The sequence below is a fragment of the Equus asinus genome, chromosome 4 (genome assembly GCF_041296235.1).
Source record: "Equus asinus isolate D_3611 breed Donkey chromosome 4, EquAss-T2T_v2, whole genome shotgun sequence".
In the NCBI taxonomy this organism is placed as follows: Eukaryota; Metazoa; Chordata; class Mammalia; order Perissodactyla; family Equidae; genus Equus; species Equus asinus.
The window spans coordinates 70,378,491-70,402,337 of record NC_091793.1 but is presented as its reverse complement, the minus strand read 5'-3'; the positions used below and the strand labels follow the sequence as shown (position 1 = coordinate 70,402,337).

Here is a 23,847-nt window from a genome sequence, read left to right as displayed (position 1 = left end):
AAGAGCTCTGGCCCCTCATGTTCAACACACACCCCAGCACCTGGAACACAGCCTGACACAGGAGGTACTCGAATGTTTCTAGAACAGGTACTTTAGAAAAAGAACCCTGGGCCGAGGGACACAATATCTAATCACTTAGCAAGTTAAATATGTTTCAAATTTATAAATAACATTGCTTTGTTATTTTTCTATGGAAAAGAACCTTATATGTATAAATTGCTTTGTTAGGAAGGTCCATTTCTGATTGCTATCCAGCTAACATAATTTTAGAAATATACTAATAGCATATACCAAGATAATTTCCATAGCATGAAACAAGTCATACCACCTTTAATTTATTTGTGCATATTCCAAATGCACCTGTTCTCGACTGGAACTGATATCAAACAGGTGGCAAACCAAAGTGAAAAGAAAAAGGTTGTTCCAAAAATTTCAGGAGCATGGTTACCTTCAACTTTTTCATTTTTAAGAAGAAAGAGAAGTCATCTCTCCCAAAGGGTAGACGAAGTTAAAATTACCATTTGTACTTATAACTTTATTGCCCACAGCCCAGTTCAAAGGATTAACTGAAATAAAGTTTGTCTGCTATTGCAGAACATCTAACAAGAAATGAATAATTTACTGTCAATTTCTTAATCCCTGCATTTCACATGTATGACAAAAGGATAAAATAAAAAGGCTGAAATCCTGAAAAAGTGTATTTGTCTGCTTTTTTTATTCAAAAAAGCCCATGATTCTTTGGGAGGAGATACAAGATTGCTTTCCAGTCAGACCATAATTTCTGCAATTTCTGTAATAACCATAAATTCGAAAGGGTTCCTCCTCTCCCCACCCCAGTTCACTTTTGGCACCTATAAGTGAAATGTCACTTCTGAAAAATGGGGGGACATGTGCTGAATACTGGGTTTTTATCACATAACTCCTTTCCTGATGAAAAATTATCTGATTGCTGAATTTAGAATATTGATACAAGAAATAGTAACAATATCTCATCAATAAAAGTCTTTTACCAATTAACTATATGGCTGTCTCAGGAAAAAATTATATTCGAAACAGCAACCAATTCTCGGAGGTAAAGGGGCAACGGCTTATCGCATCCTTCCCCACTCCTAACCCTAAATTTAGAATTACGGGGCAATCCTACGAGAGGTAGCAGATGTCTGGCGCAGGCTCTGGCTTCAGGACTTTGGAACACAACTGTTACTCATCACATTCTTCAGAAGAACCCATGTCACACTGAAACAAACAGAGAAGAGGCCCTCTCAAGCTCCAGGTGCGGAGAGGGGCTGACGGGACCCTGATTTCTAGTGGAGAAGGAGGGCCTACCCAACTGAGGGACAGCTAGCAGAGGATTTAGCCAAAGAGTTTTTCTTTAAAAATTTGATTAGAAAAGCTTGTCACTTATATAGTATACTACTCGAGTCTTCACTTAATCTACTAAAAAGACACTCCTACACAAAAATCAGGATGCTACAGGAGAAAAATAGCCAACAAAGACTAAAATTGGCCAATACTTAAATATGAAGAATACAACTTTCATCTTTCATATGTGAGGAGGGATTGATGAGCTGGTTATTGACCTATCCGGCCCAATTCAAATTTATTTTATTAGCTGTGCTTCAAATCCACAGGGTGTTGCCAAGAAACTTATCAAAAAAAAAAATCTCTGAATTTCTCAGTGTCATTGGAGCTTAATGGGTTTTTCTGAGTTCCACTGTTAAACTGGATAAAGGCTGGGAGGGCCTAACCCCACCCCCTTCTCCCAAAACCTAATAAAATAAGTCATTTTGTATTTCAAAACAAAAGATGGTAATGTTAGAAAACCGGGGAAAAAATAGCATGTTATGACAGTCCTTTTCCTTTTTAATGAGCACTTGACCATTTCCCACCTACAGCACTGGAAGCGTGAGTGAATTTCTGGCAGGGACGGAGGGAGGCGGGAGGGAGGAGGAAACGCTGAAGCCTCCCCATGGGGCAGCTGGGCCACTGCAAGGACAAGGGCTTCTTTCTTCTGCCAGCCGCTGATTCACAAACACTGTCCCCATTTAAAGAAGAACGCGTGAAGGAAGCTGGGGAGAGCAGGGGACACACCAAGGAGTTGTCTGTGGTCTCCTTGGAAGGAGCCCGCCCTATGTCCTTAGTGGAGACAACCTCATCCACCGCCTTGGCATTCACAGTAAGCAGCATCTCTCTTTAAAACTTTTCTTGTTCTTGCTGCTTTTCTTGCCATTCTTGTCCTTGTTTTCTGACATCTTCTTTGCTCTGATTTCTCTCATTAGGTCAAAGAACACCTGGGGTGGGAAGGAAGGAGTGAAAAACACAGGGAGGAAAAAGCCATTTAATGATTTGATGAAGCAATTCATCAAAGTAGGACATGTAGTTACATTTTAAAGTATAAAGCCCAACATATCTGTATTAACCACGTGCCAAAATTTTTCTAAACCAAGTGCCATCAAAAACAAAAGGTGTAGAGCAAATAAAAATAATCAACATTAAAAACATATTATCAGGGCCAGCCCTGTGGCCAAATGGTTGAGTTTGTGTGCTCTGCTGTGGCAGCCCAGGATTTGCTGGTTTGGATCCTGGGCATGGACCTACACACTGCTCATCAAGCCATGCTGTGGCAGCGTCCCACAAAGAAGAACTAGGATGACCTACAACTAGATATACAGCTACATCCTAGGCTTTAGGGAGAAGAAAAAAAACCAAAGCAGAAGATTGGCAACAGATGTTAGCTCTGGGCCAATCTTCTTCACCAAAAAACAAACAAACAAATATTCTAATTATGCAAAGTAAACATCTCTGCTCACATCACACTGTTGTCAGGTCAAGCTGAGGACAGAAGCATCACACAGTTACTGCCATTCAACAGCTTATTTCAGAATGATAAAATCTCTCGCTATGATAAGTATGATGAAGGCTAAAACATCATAGAACAGATCTCTAAGTGTGTGAAATTTGCAAATGTTGATACTGACAATAGTAATCAGACTTTCTAGTGCTTCCAACCACCAGAAAAGGTTGAGGATGATATGAGTATCTGCTACTGCGTGCTTTATTGTGTACCACTGTACCTTACTTAACTCTCCTATAGACCTGTAAAGGTAGGAACAGCATTCTGCACGACAGCTTGCCCAGCATCACTCCACAACAGTGGACTTGGGAACGAAGCGGGGTGGGGAGAAGAGGGGCATAAACTAAGCATAACAGAGCATAAACTAAGGCTCCTGCACTATGAAATTGGGGAAATGGAGGAGAGACGCCCTGTCACGCCACCCCTCCCCATGTACACCCCCACTCTGATTCTCAGGAACTACCACTCCTCCCTTCCTTGCGATGTTAGCTGAAAGGAACTTTATCAAGAGCTGGTAAGACTTGTCCTTTGAATGCCAGTGTGTTATTTAGATAGGGATTATCATTTGTCACAATAGTTTGGGTTTTGCCCTCTACCACCAGCAATCATGCCAAAGTACTGATTATGCCCAAGCAGACAAAATATGCCTCCCACAAGGGAGCACTTCAGATTTCTCCTAGGGATGACGGAGATGGACAGCGTGAGACTGAGTGCAAGCTTTATCTTTGGATGTTCCCACGAAACCACAAGCTCCTTTTATTTTCATAGATTCACCTTTTTCCTGACGAAAAGCAAGATCAAGCTTTCTGAATGTGGGATTCCACATGCATTTACCACCAGTTCCAGGCACAGAGAAGGAAGCCGCTCAAACTGACCTCAGCACCCCACCCACAACAGCAACAGTGAACAGCTTCAAATGTAACAGGTTTTCATTTTTCTTCTAACGCAAAAGGCAGGAGGGGAAGAATGGAGTGTGTCCAACTTCAAATGATGAGAAAGTTGTCCATCAGCTGATCTTACCAACAGCTGCTGTTCGTGTAAATTGTTTACAAGGAATACAATGCTGCCAGTCATAAGATTCTGCTGGCTCCTGTTTGGCCGGTCAGGCTGGTCCAGTGGAGGAAGGGGAGAGGACAAGCTGTGTGCAGCCCCCCAGCCCCACTCCAGCCCACCAAAAATACACCTCGACAGCGCCATGCCCAGAAAGCCTTCCTGATGTTTTCACAAGAAGCATGTCTGGATTTCCTGTGTTTTCTACAGCTAGGAATAATGTGATAGAAAGAGAGAGATTTGGAATAGCACAGGAATCAATAGAAAGGTTGAGAAAGAATATGAAGAAAAAATAGCTAACACGTGAACCCACTTCGTGTTGCAGACTACAACTAAACAGACCAATGCTGCCGCAGACGTGGCCTTGGGGCTTCTAAAACAAAGCCCTTCTATACCAACAGTCCAAACGTGACGTCCTTCCAGCATCACGTCAGGCTGGAGTAAAGCTTGGTTACAAATCTCTCCCTCTTCGGGTAAGAAGTAACGGAGAATTATTTCTCCATAAGAAAGGGAAACATAAGCAACAATTTGGGGGACTCAGATGCTGACGCTGCGTAACACAAAGCAGACATATCCGGTGCACAGTAGCCAGAGCGAGGTGTGTCTAGATCTTACCAGAGCATGGATGATGAGGTGAGAGATAATGAACGAGGGAAAGCCAGAGGGGAAGCCTCATCTTTAAGGGTGTCTATTTTAGCTGTGTGGCAACCACTCTGAACCTTAATATTTTTTAAAAAGGCCTAACAATAGCAATCACTTGTAGGTGCATTTCCAAATTGTCTATGTTCATCATTGTCAAGGTCATCTTTTCCTTAGCTTCAGAGATTTGAATGAGAAAGTATGCTGGGGATGGTAAGAGAGAGAAAAGAGATCCCTAGAGTTGATTCCAGAGAGGTAACACTATTTAGAGACTAAGTTATAAAGACAGAACACCTTGGCTCTGCCAGTGGACACTAAGGTGAAAAGAAATAATCGAACCAATAATTCAGTGAGAGCAAAATCAAGAAACACCATGTTTCTTTGGGGAACCTCCTAAGGACCAGCCCGATCCGGCCAGGCCTGCTCCTGCAGAGCAACAGGCTATGGAAGATGAGCGAGCACAGGGAAGTACTTACCTCCATCCTTCTAGCTCAGCCTTCACAAGCCAATGGCCTCATCCTGCCGTACTTCCAAGGGCCAGGCCAACATTAAGCATGCTCTGACAAAGGCTCACGACACAGAGTGAAAGGATCCTGGGTTGTTTTAATCCAGGGTCATACACTGCTTCTCAGTACAATGGCTTAGACATCTGGGAAAATCAGTCCTCCCCTTGTTTCCATAAATGGTTCCCTCAAAACCAAATAGACGAGGCCTGTCTACATTCTCCATGGAAACTCACAGAGAGCGCATGCCCACCTTGTCCACGTTGGCCCGTGTTTTAGCCGACGTCTCCACGTACTGTACGCCCCACTCCTCCGCTTTACTCCTAGCCTCCTCGATGGGCACCTGCCTCCGCTCCTCTAAGTCAGACTTGTTTCCCACGACGAGCAATGGAATTTTATCTTCTTCAGCCTTAACGCGGAGGATCTGTTCCCTGAGGCATAACGTCAAAAATAAAGCAGCTAAGAAAGCAGGAATAAGAACGCAATTTGGTTGACTCATCTAAAATATAAGGCTTTCCTAAGGCAGAAGAAGAAACTGCTACACTTAGGGTATGTTCCAAGGAAGCATAAACTAGACCAGCCTTTTCAAAGTCTGGTTCTCGGCTTCCCGCATCAGAATGACCTGGGGCGCTCGTTACAAACGCAAATTTCTGGGCCAGAGCAGCCCTACAGAAGTGAATGTCTGGATAGGAGCCCAGGATTCTGCATTTCAACAGGGTCCCCAATTTATGCTTAGGCACAAAAGAAAAGAACAGGAACCACCTGGAAACCTCTGAGACAAAAACAAGCTAAAAGAAGTATCTCCACACACAAAATGCTTCATCGTGGAATGACTTCTTTGTAAGAATAAAAGCTATGAAATCCAGTATTTTTCATATGGAAGGTGGCAGTCTAGCAGCAGACAATGAAATCGATTCAGTGACTCACAACCAGTAATTTTTTTTCCTCAGTGAAATAGAATATTACAGAATGATCAATAGATTATAGAAACATTAGAGGGAATCTCAAGTGGTAAAGGTAGGTATGGTTTTGTGAGACTTCCGTTTCGATTATCTCTGTCTGTGTGTATGCACCCGCCTCCCAAACACAGTTTCCATTTAGATGCAGCAGGTGTGACGCGCAACAGACTGGGCTCACTTATGTTCAGCAGTAATCGCATTTTAACGTGCATTATTTTTCTACTACATAGTGAAAAAAAAATCCAAGGCCTATGGAAAAGTACTTCAAAAACATATTCTCTGAAACAAACCATTACCTGTAGCACATTAAATTTTACCTCTACTAAAAATAATCAGCTATCTAAAATTATTACTCAAAACCAAATATTAAAAAAATTAAATATTCCACTTCCATTATTTTGGTCCAGTGGGAACATTTCTACTGCTACATTCCAATATATTCCAAAAAGAGACCCCTTCAAAAGTGAATTTTGTGGAGATCTGCATTGATTTTTACGATACAGGGTAACGTTCCATAAAAATAAAAATATTTTAAAATTTTTCCATACAGTCAATTTAAGTACCAGATGTCAAATATTTCCAGAAAAATTAATAAGAAGAAAAGAAAGTAGCTGCTTGGAAACAGCCTCTAAGTAGCTTTGCTATACCCTGCATTTCAACAGGGGTCAAAGATCTTGAAGTTATGTGATCAGTATAAGCTATGAACAAGAAAAACAGAGCTTTCTGCCTCATTACTCTTGCAGAGGCACGTAAAATTACCTCATTAACAAACATATTGACACAAAATGGAGTAGCAAGTTCCGGTCTCTTGTAACAAAACTACGTCTCTAGTTTATGGAATATTGTCCAGGAAAAGTTTCAAGGAAGATAGAGTGTATTAACGCTCGGCGTTATGTTGGGGCCTTTCCATAAATACAGAAATGCTGTTTCAAAACTGCTAATGGGCACAAAGTAAAGTGACTGAGTTTAACCACCAAGGCTCAGATCACCCACCTCCTTGCTTCTGGTCCCAGTGACATGAGAAACCTGGCCAGCTCTGGGCTTTCGTCCAAATGTCCAGAGTTCAACAACGAACCGCCCTCGCTGCCCCTTTCAGGCAGTCATCTGCCCCTTTGCTTCTAAGCATCCCTGTTCTCACGTAACAACCAAAACCGTCCTCCGAAAATGAGATGAGACTCCGCTGCCATGACACTCCCTGAGAACACATGAACATCATCTGTGGGCACGTGGTGAGCCGGGGCGAACGGACGAGGTGGCCTTGTCTCGTCTCTGCAGACGACTGTTCCCCTGCCCAACATTTCCTTTCTCGGTGAGTCATGGGCGATGGGAAATCAAAGGCTCAGGACAGAGAGGAAAAGAAGGTCATGTGTCCATCTGTCCTCCCCTACGCGCAAGGAGGCACAGAAACAGGGTGGTGTAGATGCAAACACAGTTATGATGCACAGGCTCTAGCCACATACAGGACACTCTGTGTATGTCAGAAAAGTCTGAAAACCCACAGGGCTTCTCATAAGGAGTCCTAGTCATTTAACTGATCGACACACACACGATCGAGCCAGAGAATTTCGACCTCCAACCATCGAAGGCCTGACACTATGAAGCGTAACAGCTGAGCATCGCCTCACTCCCTTCCACTCGCTCAGCCGGCCGAGTCCAGCCCTGGGCTTCCGTGGCTCACTGCCGCCTCCTTCCACACCTCGGCGGGTATTTACCTTCTTCATCTTCACCTTTGGTTGATCATCTTAAATTCTGACCAGAACTTGCTAAAGAATGAAAAAGAATGACTGGTTTTTTTCCTTTTTAGTTCCCTGTTAGACCCTACATCTGGTTCTTAAAGTGAAAAAGTCATCTGGATAGATATGTTTATAAGGAGAGTGGATGAAGAAAGAAAACTGTGTAAGAGAAATGATCCGGGCACGGGGTAAAAAGACAGACACCCTTCCCATTAGAACTCCCGTGAGAAGGATGCCTAACTGGCTCTTTCTTTATAACAAGATGAACTCAAGGTATCTTTAAGTATCGCATTTTAAAATGAATTATAGCAGTTATTATCTACTCGCTAAGTAATCACCTTGTGCCTACACTGTGAGAAGGCCTGGGGACACGACACTATGGGTAGCCACGTTCCTGCCCTTACAGAATTTACAGCCTAAAGCATCATTTTATTTCATTTCATCAACTGACAAGCGCATTTTCAGATAAAGAAACAGAATCTCCAAAGCTAAGTAAACTTGCCCAGGGTTACAAAACTGCTAAGTGGCAGGACAGGCATTCAGACCCAGCCTGTCTGATTCTAAAGCTGCCTCTCTCCACTCAACTATGCCACAGTCCTTACAGGAGCAGCCAGTGGTCCCTCTGACTCACATCTTTGAATCTCCTGACAACGTTTCATAAACCTCAAAACAGATCAAAATTGTTACTTTTCCAGCAAAATTATAAAAAAGATAAAGACAGTTAACTCAATCACTGTCTCTCAGGATTTACACAAAAACTAAATTACAGATTCCTGAGTATATGGAATGGCTTCATTCTCTTACGAGGGACAACAGACTCTTAAGATAATCTATATCCAGAAATTACAAAACAGGGAAGCCCTAAGAGATTATAACAAATGCTGTTATAATGTGCCAAGATTCAAAAAGCCCCAGAAACTTCTTTAGACAGAATTCTTCCTAATAACAAACACAACCCTCTACTGCTATGCTCAGCCCCCAACTCCCAAGCCTGAGACACAGGACAGGAAGGCAAAACGCCTGGCGGGGGCTGGAGGCCCTCTCCCTCCAGACGCACCTGAATTCGGCAGTTGCTGTGAAGGACTCGTGCTCCGTGATGGAGAACACGAGGAGGAAGCCTTCACCACTCCGGAAGTAGTTGTCGCGAATGGCTGCGTAGTCCTCCTGTCCCGCCGTGTCCAGAATGTCTATCTGCACTTCCTCTCCATCGAGAACCACTTTCTTCCTGTAACTGTCGGCTTTGGTAGGTTCATAGTCTTCTACAAACTGAGGAAGTAAAGAACATTGTCGGCAATTAACGCACTTTCAAGGGGAATAAAATCTGCCAAAAAATAAATTTCAACATATGGGTACTTTGCCTATCATCAACTGATTATTTATTGAGTGCCTATAATTATCACACTGTGTGTAAGGCACTATAAAATAAAAACAACTCCTTATATAATACTTCTGTTCTTTACTGCTCTCGGTTCTACTACTTTTTATTGTGTTTTTAAACAACAAGAGCAGATATTCCCATTTTACAGATGAGGAGCCCAAGCACAGAGCAGAACACCTGGCAAGATTATTGTCAGTATAAAATTTAATACAAACACCAGCAGGGGTGAGAAACAGGAGCTCTTATTCATAGTCAACAGAAGTACAAAATTCATCAGAAAAGTAATTTGGGAAGACATACCAAGAGGCTCAAATAACTACAACATGATAAACTCCAAATGGGTTAAAGATTAAATGTAAAAAATAAACCCCTCAAGGACTAGAAGAAAATGTGGGTGAAATTCCTTCATTACCTTGAAGTAGGGAAGGCCTTTTTAACTATGACTCAAAATCCAGAAGCCATGTAAGAAAAAATTGATAAATTAGACTACATAAAAAATAAAAAACTTCTGTTTGGCACAATACACTATAAACAAAGACAAATGACAAACAGGGAAGAAGTAGCTGAACTCATGTCACACAGAGCTATATATAAACAGTTCCTAAAAACAGTGAGGAAAAAAAGATCAACAATCCAATGGGAAGAAGTGGCAAGAGACATAAACAATTCACAGAAAAATAAATACATATGATGTAAAACATATGAAAAGATGTTCATCCTCACTAATAAAGAAAATGAAAATTGTAACTGATACCATTTTCACCTACCAGACTGGCAAAAATCCCAAAGTCTGACAACACACTCTGGGGAAAAGGCACTCTTGTACATTGCTAGTGGGAGCAGGGAACAGCACAGTCCTTATGCAGAGGAACACAGCAACATCTAACAGGACTAGAGAAGCTCTCTTCCTCTGTCCCAGCCATCCCGCTTCTAGGAACCTAAGCTACAGAAACACCTGCATGAGAACATACATGGTTATTCACTGTGGCACTGTGGGTATTAGGAAAAGACTAAAAACCACCCAAATGCCCAGGAGAGGGCTCCACATAACAGAATACTATGCAGCTATAAAAAATGAAGACGAGAACTATGTACAGATATGTAAAGATCTTCAGAATAAAATAGACTACCTTTTACACAAGGAAGGTAGGGAAAATAAAGAATGAGATATATTTTTTTTACTGCATAAATATATATATATATATCTTCATACATATGTAACGTGTATATGTGTGTATATACACGTATGTATGCATTTGCCAAAACATACCCTGAAAAGACAAACAAAACAAATTTAAAAGCTGTTAAACAGAAAAACTGAAGCAAATGAACCTAAATGAATATTAAATTGGCAATGTAGCCACATGGAGAAAGGATTAATTCAAGAGAACAGAATATTTTGATAGAATGCATCCCACTAAAAGAGACTAAGGACAAAACAATTTCAAAGAAATCCTAAACTTCCCTCAGTGTTTATATTATTTAGTAATAATGATATTAATATTTCTTTATATTGCATTTTCTTTCTTTCTATAAAGCTATTTTCTTTATATTGTATCAAACATCAAATAAGTAATATCTTGATACAAGAAGTCAAGATGTTCAGGAAAAAAGCAAAGTAACGACAGCAATGTACTGTTAAAATTGAATAGGTGCTAGTATAAGTTGATATCCACATGCTAAAGAATGAAGGTGAACCCCTAATTCACATCACATACAAAAATTAACTCAAAAAAAGATACCACATTACGCCAGTTAAAATGGCTATAATCACTAAGACAAAAAATAACAAAGGGTGGAGAGGGTGTGGAGAGAAGGGAACCCTCATGCACTGCTGGTGGGAATGCAAACTGATGCAGCCACTACGGAAAACAGTATGGAGACTTCTCAGAAAACTGAAAACAGAAATACCATATGACCCAGCTATCCTGCTACTGGTATCTACCCAAAGAACTTGAAATCAACAATACAAAGAGACTTATGCACCCCTATGTTCATTGCAGCACTATTCACAATAGCCAAGACATGGAATCAATGCAAGTGCCCATCGACTGCTGATCGGATAAAGAAGATGTGATATACACATACAATAGAATACTACTCAGCCATCAAAAAAAGACAAAATCGTCCCATTCGTAACAACATGGATGCACCTGGAGGGTATTATGTTAAGCGAAATAAGCCAAACAGAGAAAAACAAACACTGTATGATTTCACTCATATGTGGAAGATAAACAAACAGACAGACAAAGAGAATAGTTGAGTGGTTACCAGGGGAATGAGGCTAGGAGGTGGGCACAGCGGGGGGAGGGGAGCACTTATATGGTGACAGGCAAGTAATAATGTACAACTGAAATTTCACAATGTTGTAAACTATTACGAACTCAATTAAAAAGAAAAATTAACTCAAAATGTATCAAAAACCTAAATGTAAGAACTAAAACTATAAACTCTTAGAAGAAAACATAGGTATAAATCTTTATGATCTTGGATTTGGCAATGCATTATCAGATATAACATCAAAAGCAGAAGCAACAAAAGAAAAAATAGATCAACTAGACTTCATCAAAAGTTAAACCTTTCACGCTTCAAAGGACACCATCAAGAAAGTGAAAAGACAAGCCACGGAATGGGAGAAAATATTTGTAAATCATATATCTAATAAGGGACTTGTACCCAGAATATATAAAGAACACTTAAAACTCAACAATAAAAAGACAAATAACCCAACTAAAAAATAGGCAAAGGATCTGAACAGACATTTTTCCAAAGCAGACACACAAATAGCCAATGAGCATATGAAAAGATGCTTGACATCATTTGTCATTAGGGAAATGCAAATCAAAACCATAATCAGATACCACTTCACACCCACTAGGGTGCTCTAATCAAAGATGGACAATAACAAGTGTTATTGAGGATGTGGAGAAACTAGAACCCTCATACTTTGCTAGTGGGTTTGTAAAATGGGGGAGCTGCTATGGAAAACAGTTTTGCAAGTCCCAAAAAGTTATACATAGAGTTATCATGTGACCCAGCAAATTTTATGCCTAGATATATACCCAAGAAACTCGAAGGACATATGTGTCTACACAAAAACTTGTACACGAATGTTGATAGCAACATTATTCATAATAGCCAAAAAGCAGAAACAATCTGAACATCTGTCAATTGATGAATGGACAAATAAAACATGGCATGTCTAGACAACGGGATATTATTCAGTCATAAAAGGGAATGAAGTACTGATTGATGCTACAACATGGATGAACCGTGACCAATTATGGTCCACAAAAGAAGCCGGACACAAAAGGTCACATATTACATGAGCCTATTTATACCAAATGTCCAGAACAGACAAATCTATGGAAATACAAAGCAGATTTGTAGTTACCATGACTGGGGGAGGGGCAATGGAGAGTGACTGCTGACAGGTATGGGGTTTCTTTTTGGGTGATGAAAATGTTCTGGAATTAGATAGAGGTGATGGTTGTACAACTTTGTGAATACACTGAAAACCACTGAATTGTATACTTTACAAGGGTAGATTTTATGGCATACGAATTATATCTCAATTTTTTTTTAAAAAAAGAATGAGGTACTGATTCACGCTACCACATGGATGAACTTTCAAAACATTATGCATAGAGTTATCATATGACCCAGCAGAAAGAAGCCAGATACAAAGGTCACATATTGCATGATTCCATTTACAGGAAATGTCCAGAACAGGCAAATCTATACAAACAGAAAGTGGTTATCAGGGACGAGGGGTGGGAGCGGGGGAAGCAGATTGGAGGAATGACGCTAATATGTAGGGTTTGGGTTTCTTTCGGAGTGATGAAAATATACTAAAATTATATAATGGTGATGGTTGCACATCTGTGTGGATCCACTAAAAATCCTTGAATTATACACTTTAAAAGGGTGAATTTCATGGTATGTGACTTACATCTTAATAAAACTGTAATATAAATTTTTTAAAATTGAATTGAAAATATGGGCCCTTTGAAGAATACTCTGAAAAAGAACTTTGTATTGCCAATTAACAGCTTCTAGTTCAAATGATTTTAAATCTAAAAATAAAAATACTAAAAGATTTTTAGTATTAGATCCTCATAAATTTGTAGTGATAATAGACTTAAAATAGAGAAAATGTGAAAATTTGCTTATGCTTCACAAGTGTCCTTTTAACTCCTCAAAGAGACAAATATACGACTAAAATACCCCACCACCAAGTGCCAGTCTCTGAATACCACCAAGCAACATCTCAATTGCACATGTCTGAGCTTTCAAGGTTAAAACCAGCAAGAGTTCCACCGTCTCCTTTGACACCAGAAGTCAGAACGTCCTGATCCGAGCATCTGTCGGTGCAGTGAACAGCGTGCTTATTATCAGAACATTAGATTACAACCCTGATGCTGACATTTTTCCACTAAAAACACGAGATCCCCAAAGTCTTGGTATCTGTTAGGATGAACCGTTCTCCCAGCCTCGCAGGGCTGGCGCGATTCAGTTTCAGATGCTCAAGACACACCAGTCCAAGATGGGCTTCTGCAGCCCCTTCTCACCGAGCCCCGCCCACGCTGACTCTGCCGCGCCGCCTGTCTGAAGCCTTGCTGCCAGTCTCCCCATCACCAGCCTCACTTTCCCAGAAATGGCAAACAGCTTAAAAAGTCAAGTGTTTTACGCCAAGAACAAAAAGGTTAAAATCTCCCTCTGATTTTTCCCCACATCAGAACTTTGACAAAAATAGAGACTTTTGAGACCATGGCTGCTTCATAATCCAATTTTCATGACAATTCTACCATATAAGCTAATCTGTTTTAACTAAGGGTAAAGCCTTGGACCAGGGACAGTGTGAGTGGCCTGTGAGACTTGAGGCACCGGCACCCACGGACAGGACTCATCTCCTTGTCCTTGAATCCGGCCGAACCAGCCGCCCTGTGAGGCAGGAGTTACCACACCTGGCCACACGTCAGAATCGTCAGAATTGCTGGGGGAGCTTCAGAAAATGAGATTCCCAGTTCTCAACTCCAGGAACCTTATTCAGAAAGGGTTTTTTAAAAGATTCCCCAGGAGATCCTACAATCAGCTAGGTTTGGAAACCACTGCTAAGGGCTCTTCAAGCTCCAGAATGATGACTCTGGAACTATACTGTCCAATACGGCAGCCACGCTTCAAGCGGTCGGTAGCCGCAGATATTGGCCAGTATAGACAGGGAACACTGTCATCATCACAGAAGGTTCTATCAGTCAGCGTTGTTTTAGAAAATCAGTCAAACACTTCCACAAACACACATCGCTCAGCGCCACTCTCTCCTTGCTCTGATTTTACCGTACCCTTTCTTCAGGAACTGCTGCTCTCTCGTCCTCAAATATATCAGCTCACGAGAAAAACAGACTAAGATCAAGCAGAGTTTTCCCTTGCAGCTCTGAAGGAACTAAGAAGAAGAGAAAAAACTCTAGATTCTTCTGCATGCATCTCTCTCCCCTCCCTCTTGTCATACACACACACAACAAACACGCACAATAAAAATGAAAACTCCCGACTGGACTCGCCGAGTCTCTCGCGGTGCCAGCAGCTGTGCTGAGCAGGACGGATCCCAGTCTCAAAGCTCTGCCTGCAGTCCAGGGCTTCTCGACAGCAGTACTGCTGACATTTTGCTCTGGATGACTCTCTGTTTTGGGGTCTCTCCTAGGCGCTCTAGGATGTTTAGCAGCACTCCTGGCCTCTACCCACTAGGGGCTGGTAGCATCTGCCCCCAAAGCTGTGACAAACAAAAATACCTCAGACATTGACAACCATTCCCTGGGGGACAAAATGCCGTTGCCCGTCTCCACTAACAAACTGCCCCTCCAGTCCTATCTCCTCCGTCTCAATCCCTCTCCTCACCCTCTGTTCTTCCCCAGCCTCTTTATACAAGAAAAATAAGGAATTGTTAGTAAGTACATGTTATTAAATAAAAACAAACAGACTTGCAAAACAGATTACAAAACTTGCCTCTCTTCTTTTATAAAAAACGTTTTGGGTAAATTAAGCAGATTCTGCTCAATTTCCCCACTCCGGCTCCTAGTGTAAGATAAAGAAAAGCAAGCATCAAAAACAAAAGCTTCTCATTATAAGATATAGGGGTATGACCCAGGAGGAGATCAAGGTTTTGGTGTGGAGCTTGCTCATCTTGGGGTCCCTCTTTAAGAAAAGAACACAAAATTACCCATATAATATTGGATATAAAAGCGAACATCTTGGGGGCCGGCCCCGTGGCCGAGTGATTAAGTTCATGCACTCCGCTTCGGCGGGCCAGGGTTCCCCCCGTTCAGATCCTGGGCACAGACCTAGCACTGCTTATCAGGCTATAATGAGGCAGTGTCCCACACAGCACAACCAGAAGCACTTACAACTAGAATATACAACTATGTACGTGCGGGGGGCCAGGGAGCGGTGTTTGGGGAGAAGAAGCAAAAAAAGGAAGATTGATAACAGATGTTAGCTCAGGTGCCAATCTTAAAAAAAACGAATATCCTTAATGAGAAAAGAAATCATAGTCCATTATAAATTTTGTGTGAGTGTGAGGAAGATTAGCCCTGAACTAACACTGGTTGCCAATCCTCCTCTTTTTGCTTGAGGAAGATTGTCACTGAGCTAACATCTGTGCCAGCCTCCCTCTACTTTATGTGGCATGCCACCACAGCGGGGCCTGATAAGTGGTGCTAGGATTGTGCCCGGGATCCAAACCTGCGAATCATGGACTGCCAAAGCAGAGCACGAGAACTTAACCACTATGCCACCAGGCCAGCCCCATAAATTTTTTTTTTTAAAGATTGGCACGTGAGCTAACATCTGTTGCCAATCTTTTTCTTCTTCTTCTTCTTCTCTCCCCAAAGCCCCCCAGTACATAGTTGTCTATTCTAGTTGTAGGTCCTTCTGGTTGTGCTATGTGGGACACCACCTCGAACCGGGGAAACCCTGGGCCACTGAAGCAGAGCGAGCGAACTGAACCACTGGGGCCAGCCCCCATAATTTTTTTAAATGGACAAATACTGTGGCGAACACACCTTCAGGTGACCTCAGTCATGCGCTTGTACAGTGCCCTCCCCTTGAATGCAGAGGAACCTGTGACTGGTTCTAACCAACAGAATATGGCAACAGTGAGGAGATGACCACATGATGACATTTCCTTGCTAAAGAATCTGTCTTAGCTAACCAGAGAGACTCTCCTGCTGCCTTGAAGAAGCAGGCTCCCACAGCATGAACTGCCTGGGGAGAGGGCCAGGAGCAGAGGCCTGTGGGTGAGCTCTAGGAGCTGTGGGCCTCCGTCCTCCACCCGCAAGGAACTCAACTCTGCCAGCAACCAGGGAGCCTGGAAGAGGACCCGAGCCCCCGCTGACCTTGCAGCCACAGCGACACCCTGCCTGCAACCTCGTGAGACCCTGAGCAGGAGCCCAGCTAAGCCGTGCCAGACTCCTGACCCCTGGAAACTGCAGATGACAAATGAGCGTTGTTTTAAGCTGCTAAATTTATAGTAATTTGTTACACAGCAATAGAAAACTAATACAAATAACCATTTAACAGCACAAAATCCAGCAAAATAACATATTTTTATTAATTAACTACCTGGTATCACTCGAGAATAGCGTCCTACCTTTGTCGGTCTGCTGTATACTTTTTGATTATCTTGTGATATGCCAAATGATTTTCAAATATTTCCTATAGAGAATTTTAAAAAATTGTGTTTCTTCAAGCATAGTTGATCTAAATTTCTCTTTATTGACAGAAAAGTTTTTTCAGCTTCACAACTACTTGACATTACTAGTAAAGAAACTTTTAGGACTATTGGCAAATTTAGGAAACTTCTATTGAGCTTCCCTGTAAGAAGCTGTAAAATCTGGAAGCACTTTCCAGATCCGTCTATAGTCCATATGTTTTAACCCTTGTTTCTCCTCCACTGCCTGCACACTTTCAGTGCCAGGTGCCAAAGGCCACGTTCAGACCAGGATGCACCCCTGGCCCTACATTTCACATCACAGTGCCAGGTGAGTCAGCACAATGGGCAGTAGGACTATTCCTGGAAGCCATTCCTACACTGGGACAGCTGGTAATAACTTAACCATATGCCAGACTAACTCCAAACTACATAAATACATACCACTAATCCCCAGCTGAACACATCCTTAATTCAACTTCCCTCAGCCAGATCCCAAACATGCCCATGGCCACCCCACCACCACCCAACATAAGAAGAAGTTGGGCGGAGGGAAAGTCTAGTGAAAAGAGATAACAATCTTAACCAGTTGTGGTTACCATATTTTTCTTTCGAAAATTTTGTAAGGCATGTGCCCACGGGAGCATGATGTAAGTAAGGGGCCCTGAAGTTTAAGCTCCAGTCGGAACACTCGGCCAGCCATGGCCATACCAGCAAATGGCCACCACGCAGGACACTTGTTGCCACAGGAATCAAGACTGTGTTGTCACAATGGACTCGGCACCGCTGCATTATCCACATTAAGTGATGTAAATTTTGAGCAAGGATGGTGCAAGCTTTACCTTGCTGCATGGGAGAGCTACAGAGAACCACATGTCTATCACTTTAGAAAAGATTAAGTCTCATGACAACTTAGCGCTCCCTTTCAATATCTCCCAAAATTGACTGTCACAAAGCTAAGTATCTGACTTGTTTTTTAGAAATGTCTGTATAAAGGTCCCTCCCTCCTCCCCTGCTCCTTTCAGAAAGAAAGCTCTAAGTACAGTCATGTGTCACTTAACGATGGGGATATGTTCTGAGAAATGCATCACTAGGCCATTTCGTCGTTACGCAAACATCCCAGCGTGTACTTACACAAACTTAGACGGGATATCCTACTATACTCCTAGGCTACACGGTACTAATCTTATGGGACCACAGTCATATATGCAGCCCCTTGTTGACAGAAACGTTGTTATGCAGCACATGATTGTTTAACAATGGAGATAATGCAAGCAGGGACACCTCACACGCTGTCGGAGTTGAAATTACTTATTGAAGATCAGCAATCCAAATCTTATGCTGGTTAGAACCCTATAAAGCTCTTCAGAAACCACCTTAACATAAATTAGTCCCGTGATGCTCTATGCACATGGGGGAATGGGCACGTGAACACAGCTGGGGAAGGGACACTGCTGCCACAGACTCGAGGCTGAAGGCAGCCTGTGCCCGGCGTGTCTTACCTCATCATACATGAACTGAAGCGTCAGGGCTGACTTGCCAACCCCTCCACTGCCGACCATGATCACCTTGTGCAGGGCCAAGGAGCTCTGGCTCTTACTCTTGTTTGTAGCCATCCTGCTGGTTTTCTGAGACTGTGACCCACAGACGAAGAGCCAGTTGAAGAGCTGCCAACGAAAAAGACACACTTAGAAGGAGTTTGCTTTCTACCCAAGTGAAATCAAATGCACTCCTCATGCTCCAGAAAAGCCTAACCCAGACATTCCAACAGAGAAGGAATTCTTCTAGGCTCCAGGCAGAGATCAAAGCCCTCCAACAACTCCGAAGTCACTGACCACAGCAGAGCCAGAGCGAAGGCAAGACGAGAGAGAAGAGATGGGTGCAGGCATCCAACGCCCACCCACTGTCCTGGAGAACAACCCCCACTGAAAATCAATACCTCCTCAATGCTGCTTCTCTGAGGTGGAGTGAGCAAGGAGCTCCGAGTCCCAGCTTCCTACCCAGACCCCACGGCATCTGGTGCCACAGAGAACACCGGAGCTCCAAGACCTCGGACTCCATCTCCCTATTCTCACCCCTCTCCTCCCCTTGTACCTCTGCCTCCCAGCACACACACACACAGCCCTCCATGTGGACTATGGAGGCCATCTGAAAAAGGCTAAGTATGATGTGGATTAAGGCTGCCCCAGCTAGAGAAGCCCAAGGTGACCTGGCCTACATGCCAAACTATACAACCCAGTGGACTTTTTTTATGGTATGAATTAGGACCACCCCAGGGAGAGAAGCCCAGGGCATCCTCACCTACATGCCGATCTATATGGCCAGATTCGTATCTAAAGTTATATGACCTCACAATAACCAGACCCCATCTGCACTGAAATCATTTAATGACTTTTTACATCATCTTTTCTTTTCTCCAGTAAAAATAAGTCACGTACCCATGCCTTATAAAATTAGCCCTAACCCTCAACTCAGGGAAGCAGCAAGAGCCCTGACTGCCCGTGGGTCCTGTCCCCACGCACCAGCTCTGCCTACCCATGGGTCCTGTCCCCATGCCAGCGGGGGCAGCAGCAGCTGCTCTGCCTGCCCATGGGTCCTGTCCCCATGCTATTCCACACTATTCTCTAAATAAAAGAGCACTACTGCCAGATCTTGAGAGTCTAAGAAATCTCTCTTTCGACTCCTCGGCTCACCGACCCCGCATCAAGTACACGCGTTTTTTATAATAAGTACCCCTTCATGACACTTGACAGAGTTAAAAGGAGAACTAAATTATTTACTCCAAAAATATTTAAAGTGATGAACTAAAATGAGTTACACTTTTCTAAAATAACAATCTATTAGTCAAAATCAGTTGAACATCATCAGAAGTGAGACAAAATGAGTGGAGCACCCTGGAACTGTGAGAATTATTACAAATAAGTAAATTTAACAGATACCTGGAACTTATTCTAACCCAGGTGCCAATTTTTATTTTAACCGATTTGTATGGAAAAATCTACGTCACATATACCAGAGTAAGGAAAAAGGACATGGCTTGGGCGCCTCATGGGCCCGAGTCTGGCTCTGTCCTGTGAGCTGTGTGGCCTAGAGCTAGTTCAATTTCTCCAAGCCAGTTTTCTTATCCGCAAAAACAAGCAAACCACCTAGCTTGCAGGATTCTCCTATGGACTGAATGAGACAGCATGTGTGAAAGGCCTAAGCACAGTGCCTAGGACACGGCAAGAACTTCATAAAGGTTGGTTTCCTTCCTATCAAATTTTAAAAGGATTTTTTTTCTAATTACAACTTGACAGGCTCCTATTTCCATTACTGCTGACAAAGTAACTTGAAAACACCCCCACTAGAAAGGTCAATAAATACACAAATCATTGGGCAAAATAAAACAGGCCTGTTCTAACTCAGTGGTTCCTGTCCTGGGCTGCACAATGGAGTCAGCTGGGGAGCTTTAAAAACATCCTGACGCCTGGGTCCCACCCCAGAGATTCTGATGGAATTGGTTTGGGATGCGGCCTGGGCTGAGCGCTTCTAGAAGCTTCCCAGGTGATTATAGTGTACATCCAAGGTTGATGCACAGCTGAGCCCAAAAGAAAGTGAGAAATCCCCATGCTGGGGTGAAAAAAATCAGGGCAGTAGAGCTGACGTTGCTGCAGTTCCGGACAGCTGCTGCTCTCGGTAACGTAGGATTAACAAACACAGGGCTACGAGAGCAGGCACCCAAGCCAGGGGGGCGTTAGAACCAACTGAGAACTGAGAAGCCAAGACCCTTGGAGGAGCACACCTTCAGGAACAGAATGGACCGGAAAAATGTGTCTACCACCGAGGACGATGACAAGGAGGCGTATCTGCCTGAGCCCCGGCTGTAGGGAAGTGCACCCTGAAAACCTGCAACCACAGTGCTCCTCCAAAGCCAAGAAATTAACATTTTTCATGTTAATGGAGTCCCCGGCTAGCACATCGAGGCAGAGCGCCCAACAAAACCCCTCTCGGGCTGTCACAGTTAAAGCCCACACCCAGGAGCCCCCAGCGCCACCCCATGAAACACCCGAGGAAAGCCCAGCATCCACAACGAGCGGCGCTTTCCCGACGGCTATCATAAAAAGTATTATTGGGTCATTTTTAACAAAAGCAGATCAAAATGTGAGAAAAACAACATGATCAAAAGACCGGAAGCTCAACAAGAACCACTCTCTGAATGTTTATTTCTTTAAGTATTTAAAATGAAAAGTAATAAAACCACAGGGGACGGAGAACCACTGTTTTTTCTCTGCCCATTGTTGGTTCATTGGCAGGGGCCCTGCCAATTAGACCGAGAGAAAGATTAACACGAGGAAAACCAACGGAAGCCTATTAACACATGCATCTCACATATACACTGAACTCCGTCAGCAGCAACTCAAAGCAATGGTTAGAACTCGGGCTTATATAGCTTCTTAACAAAAGAACAATACGTTTCATCGAGAAGTGAGAAGACAGAGGAAAGGGGCTTTGAGCTTCCAGGGTGGCAAAGTGTGAGAAGGTAGATTTATGGGGTAAACTAATGGAAGAGGAGAGCTGTTTAGCAAGATTCGCTCCGCAGATTCCTCTGGGGCTCCGGGCTGACGGGTGTCTGGAGTTGTCTCCGGGGATTAAAAACTGGCCACCCTTCCTGGGAGAGAGGCGGCAGGCAGAGAGCTTTTCTAGTGTCATCACCACGGAAATCAGTTCTGTGCACGGCCCTGGGCTGCCGTGAGTGGAATCCCGTGTCCGCCTGCTCTCCCCGCTTACAGGGGACCATCAGCTTATGTGCTTCTGCCAGGCTTTCTTTCCACACCCCCTTCTCTAATTATCTGCTTTTTAATAAGTGTTCTAAGCAATTAACTAGATAATTAAGCACATTTGAATTGTGACTAAAATAGAATAAATGGGATAAGGAGCAGGCCTCCCCAAAAGGCTTCAGTTTAGGAAAGTGAAACTGCTTTTGGCCTAATTTCTGGTCCACACTTTCCCACAGCGCTGAGGTTAGTGCCCGAGGTTAGACCTCCAGACCATCAACCTGTCACGCAATTCCTCTGAAGCAACCTTGTTTCTATGAATTATTAGTTCTATGAAAATGGAGAAATAATTTTCCAGGTGGGTGGAGCCCTTTCCAACACATGTAGAAATATCTAACTCGGAGCTCTTATTTTCAAAAAATAAAGTCAATTCCTCTAGAAGAAACCAGAATAAATGAGTTGAAGACTATTCAACAAATCCATAGATATTTGCTTAAATATCTGTGCTCAAAGCTCAAAGACTGAAATAGCCTCGGTGGATATTTCCAATCCACATAACCGCTTCCATCAACTTGACTGGATGAAGGGAAAGACAGGAGACAGGCAGAAGGGCCAGCCAAGTCCCCGCCCCCCAACCAACCCTGGAACCTAGAAATGCAGACCTGCAGACTTCCATTGTTGGAGATAATAAACCCCTAATTGTTTAAGCCACTGTTAGTCTATTTATCATTGTTATTGTTTTTGTTTATACTTGTACTGAAAGCATCATATGAACCGAGATTTGAAGGAGTTAACTAGTTAAAGAGAGGAGAAGAAATACCAGGAAGAAAAAACAAACAGCAAGGCTTGGGAAGTTAGTGTTGATGATTTAACGTTTATAATAGATATGCCTAGCCATAAACGTGTTCTTAAAAAATAACACATATAACAATAAACGTGTTCTTAAAAAAATGTTTTCCCCAACATTTTGTTATGAAGAGTTTCAGACTTTCAGAAGAGCACAAAGAACTATACAGGGAGCCCACACGGCCACCACCTGCATTCTACAGGGAGCCTGTTGCTCCATGCGCTTTATCAGGAACCCTGGCATCTGGCATTCCTCTACCTACCCTCCAAGCCGTCTTATTTTTTGGTTCATCTCCATGTAAGCTGTAGACATCTGTATATTCACCCTGAACTGCGGCACAGACATCCATTGTTTACAAAGCAACTATACGCCCCCCACTGCCTCTGCTAACTATTTCAGAGCTCCCTCTAAGGTCTTGCAAACCTCTTAATCTCTTCAATGAACTGTTTGGGTTCACAGCCAATCACGAAAGCCACAACACAGACCTTCCAACTAGGGGAATTTGGGCCCATCACACCAAGTCCTGGCATGGCTCTCCCCTTAAGAGTCAGAAGTCTTTCACAGGGGACTTGAGAAACCTACCAACAGACCCTTTAATATGTCTCGACCTACTGATAGGAACGCTCTGTAGTTTCATTCATTTTTGTCCAAAAAACATTGAAGTACTACTTCGTCATGCCAAGCTGTGGGTCTCTGCCCTTAGAAAACGCAGTCTCCTAAAGAAAGATATGTAAGTAAAACATTTTAAAATAATTTCTCACATGCAATGATAATGATGGCACAAGGTATAATGAAAAGCACAATGAACTCTAGGAAAAGAGAATTATGAAAGGCTTTAAAGTTGAATAAGAGTTCACTCAGCAGATGGGGGTGAAAGAGGGGAGCTTCCCACGCATAACGGAGAGCACGTGCAAAGCAACAAACGCATGAAACATCACAGTGGGTCCAGCTATCACATCTTATTGAAGCAAAAAGTATAGGCTGGGGAAATGACTGGGTGATGAGTCCCACAAAGATAGACACGTTCAAATAAAAATGGGCCTGACATGCCATCTCAAGAAACTTATCCTAGAGAAAATGGGGAGCCACTGCAGCCCAACTTAGCTTAGAAAGCATTGGACGGATAAGAATAAACATATACCCTCCAGTACAGAAAAACAAGACACTCCAAACTAAGAAACCTTCTTAGATGGCATGGCAGAGAGGCAAGAGAGCTGGGAAATGCTTTTTCTATGTAACATTCTATGATACGCTAGTATTAGATAGGGCTCTCTATCACTCGGCATTAATTCAAGTACCAGAATGCATATCCATCTGAGAAGTAAAATTCAGAAGGCAAATCACGGTGTATAACCATGCAAGTGTGTGTTAGGAGAAGGGAGGTGGCCTCTACTGAACGACAGTCCCATAGGCTAATATCGCCAT

General features: G+C 42.9%; 1 protein-coding gene across 2 annotated transcripts in view; it reads right to left on the bottom strand.

Moving 5' to 3' along the window:
- Positions 1-696: 696 nt before the first annotated feature.
- Positions 697-23,847, bottom strand: part of RALB (RAS like proto-oncogene B) — a 44,474-nt gene continuing 21,323 nt past the window's right edge. For both annotated transcript variants that reach the window (XM_014858011.3, XM_070507493.1), the window contains exons 2-5: positions 18,324-18,488; positions 8,796-9,004; positions 5,300-5,477; positions 697-2,291 (exon numbers count right to left, since the gene is read on the bottom strand). In XM_014858011.3, the coding sequence (XP_014713497.1) occupies positions 2,172-2,291; positions 5,300-5,477; positions 8,796-9,004; positions 18,324-18,437 (621 nt within the window). In that variant the 5' untranslated portion in view covers positions 18,438-18,488 and the 3' untranslated portion in view covers positions 697-2,171. The remainder of the gene's footprint in view (positions 2,292-5,299; positions 5,478-8,795; positions 9,005-18,323; positions 18,489-23,847) is intronic.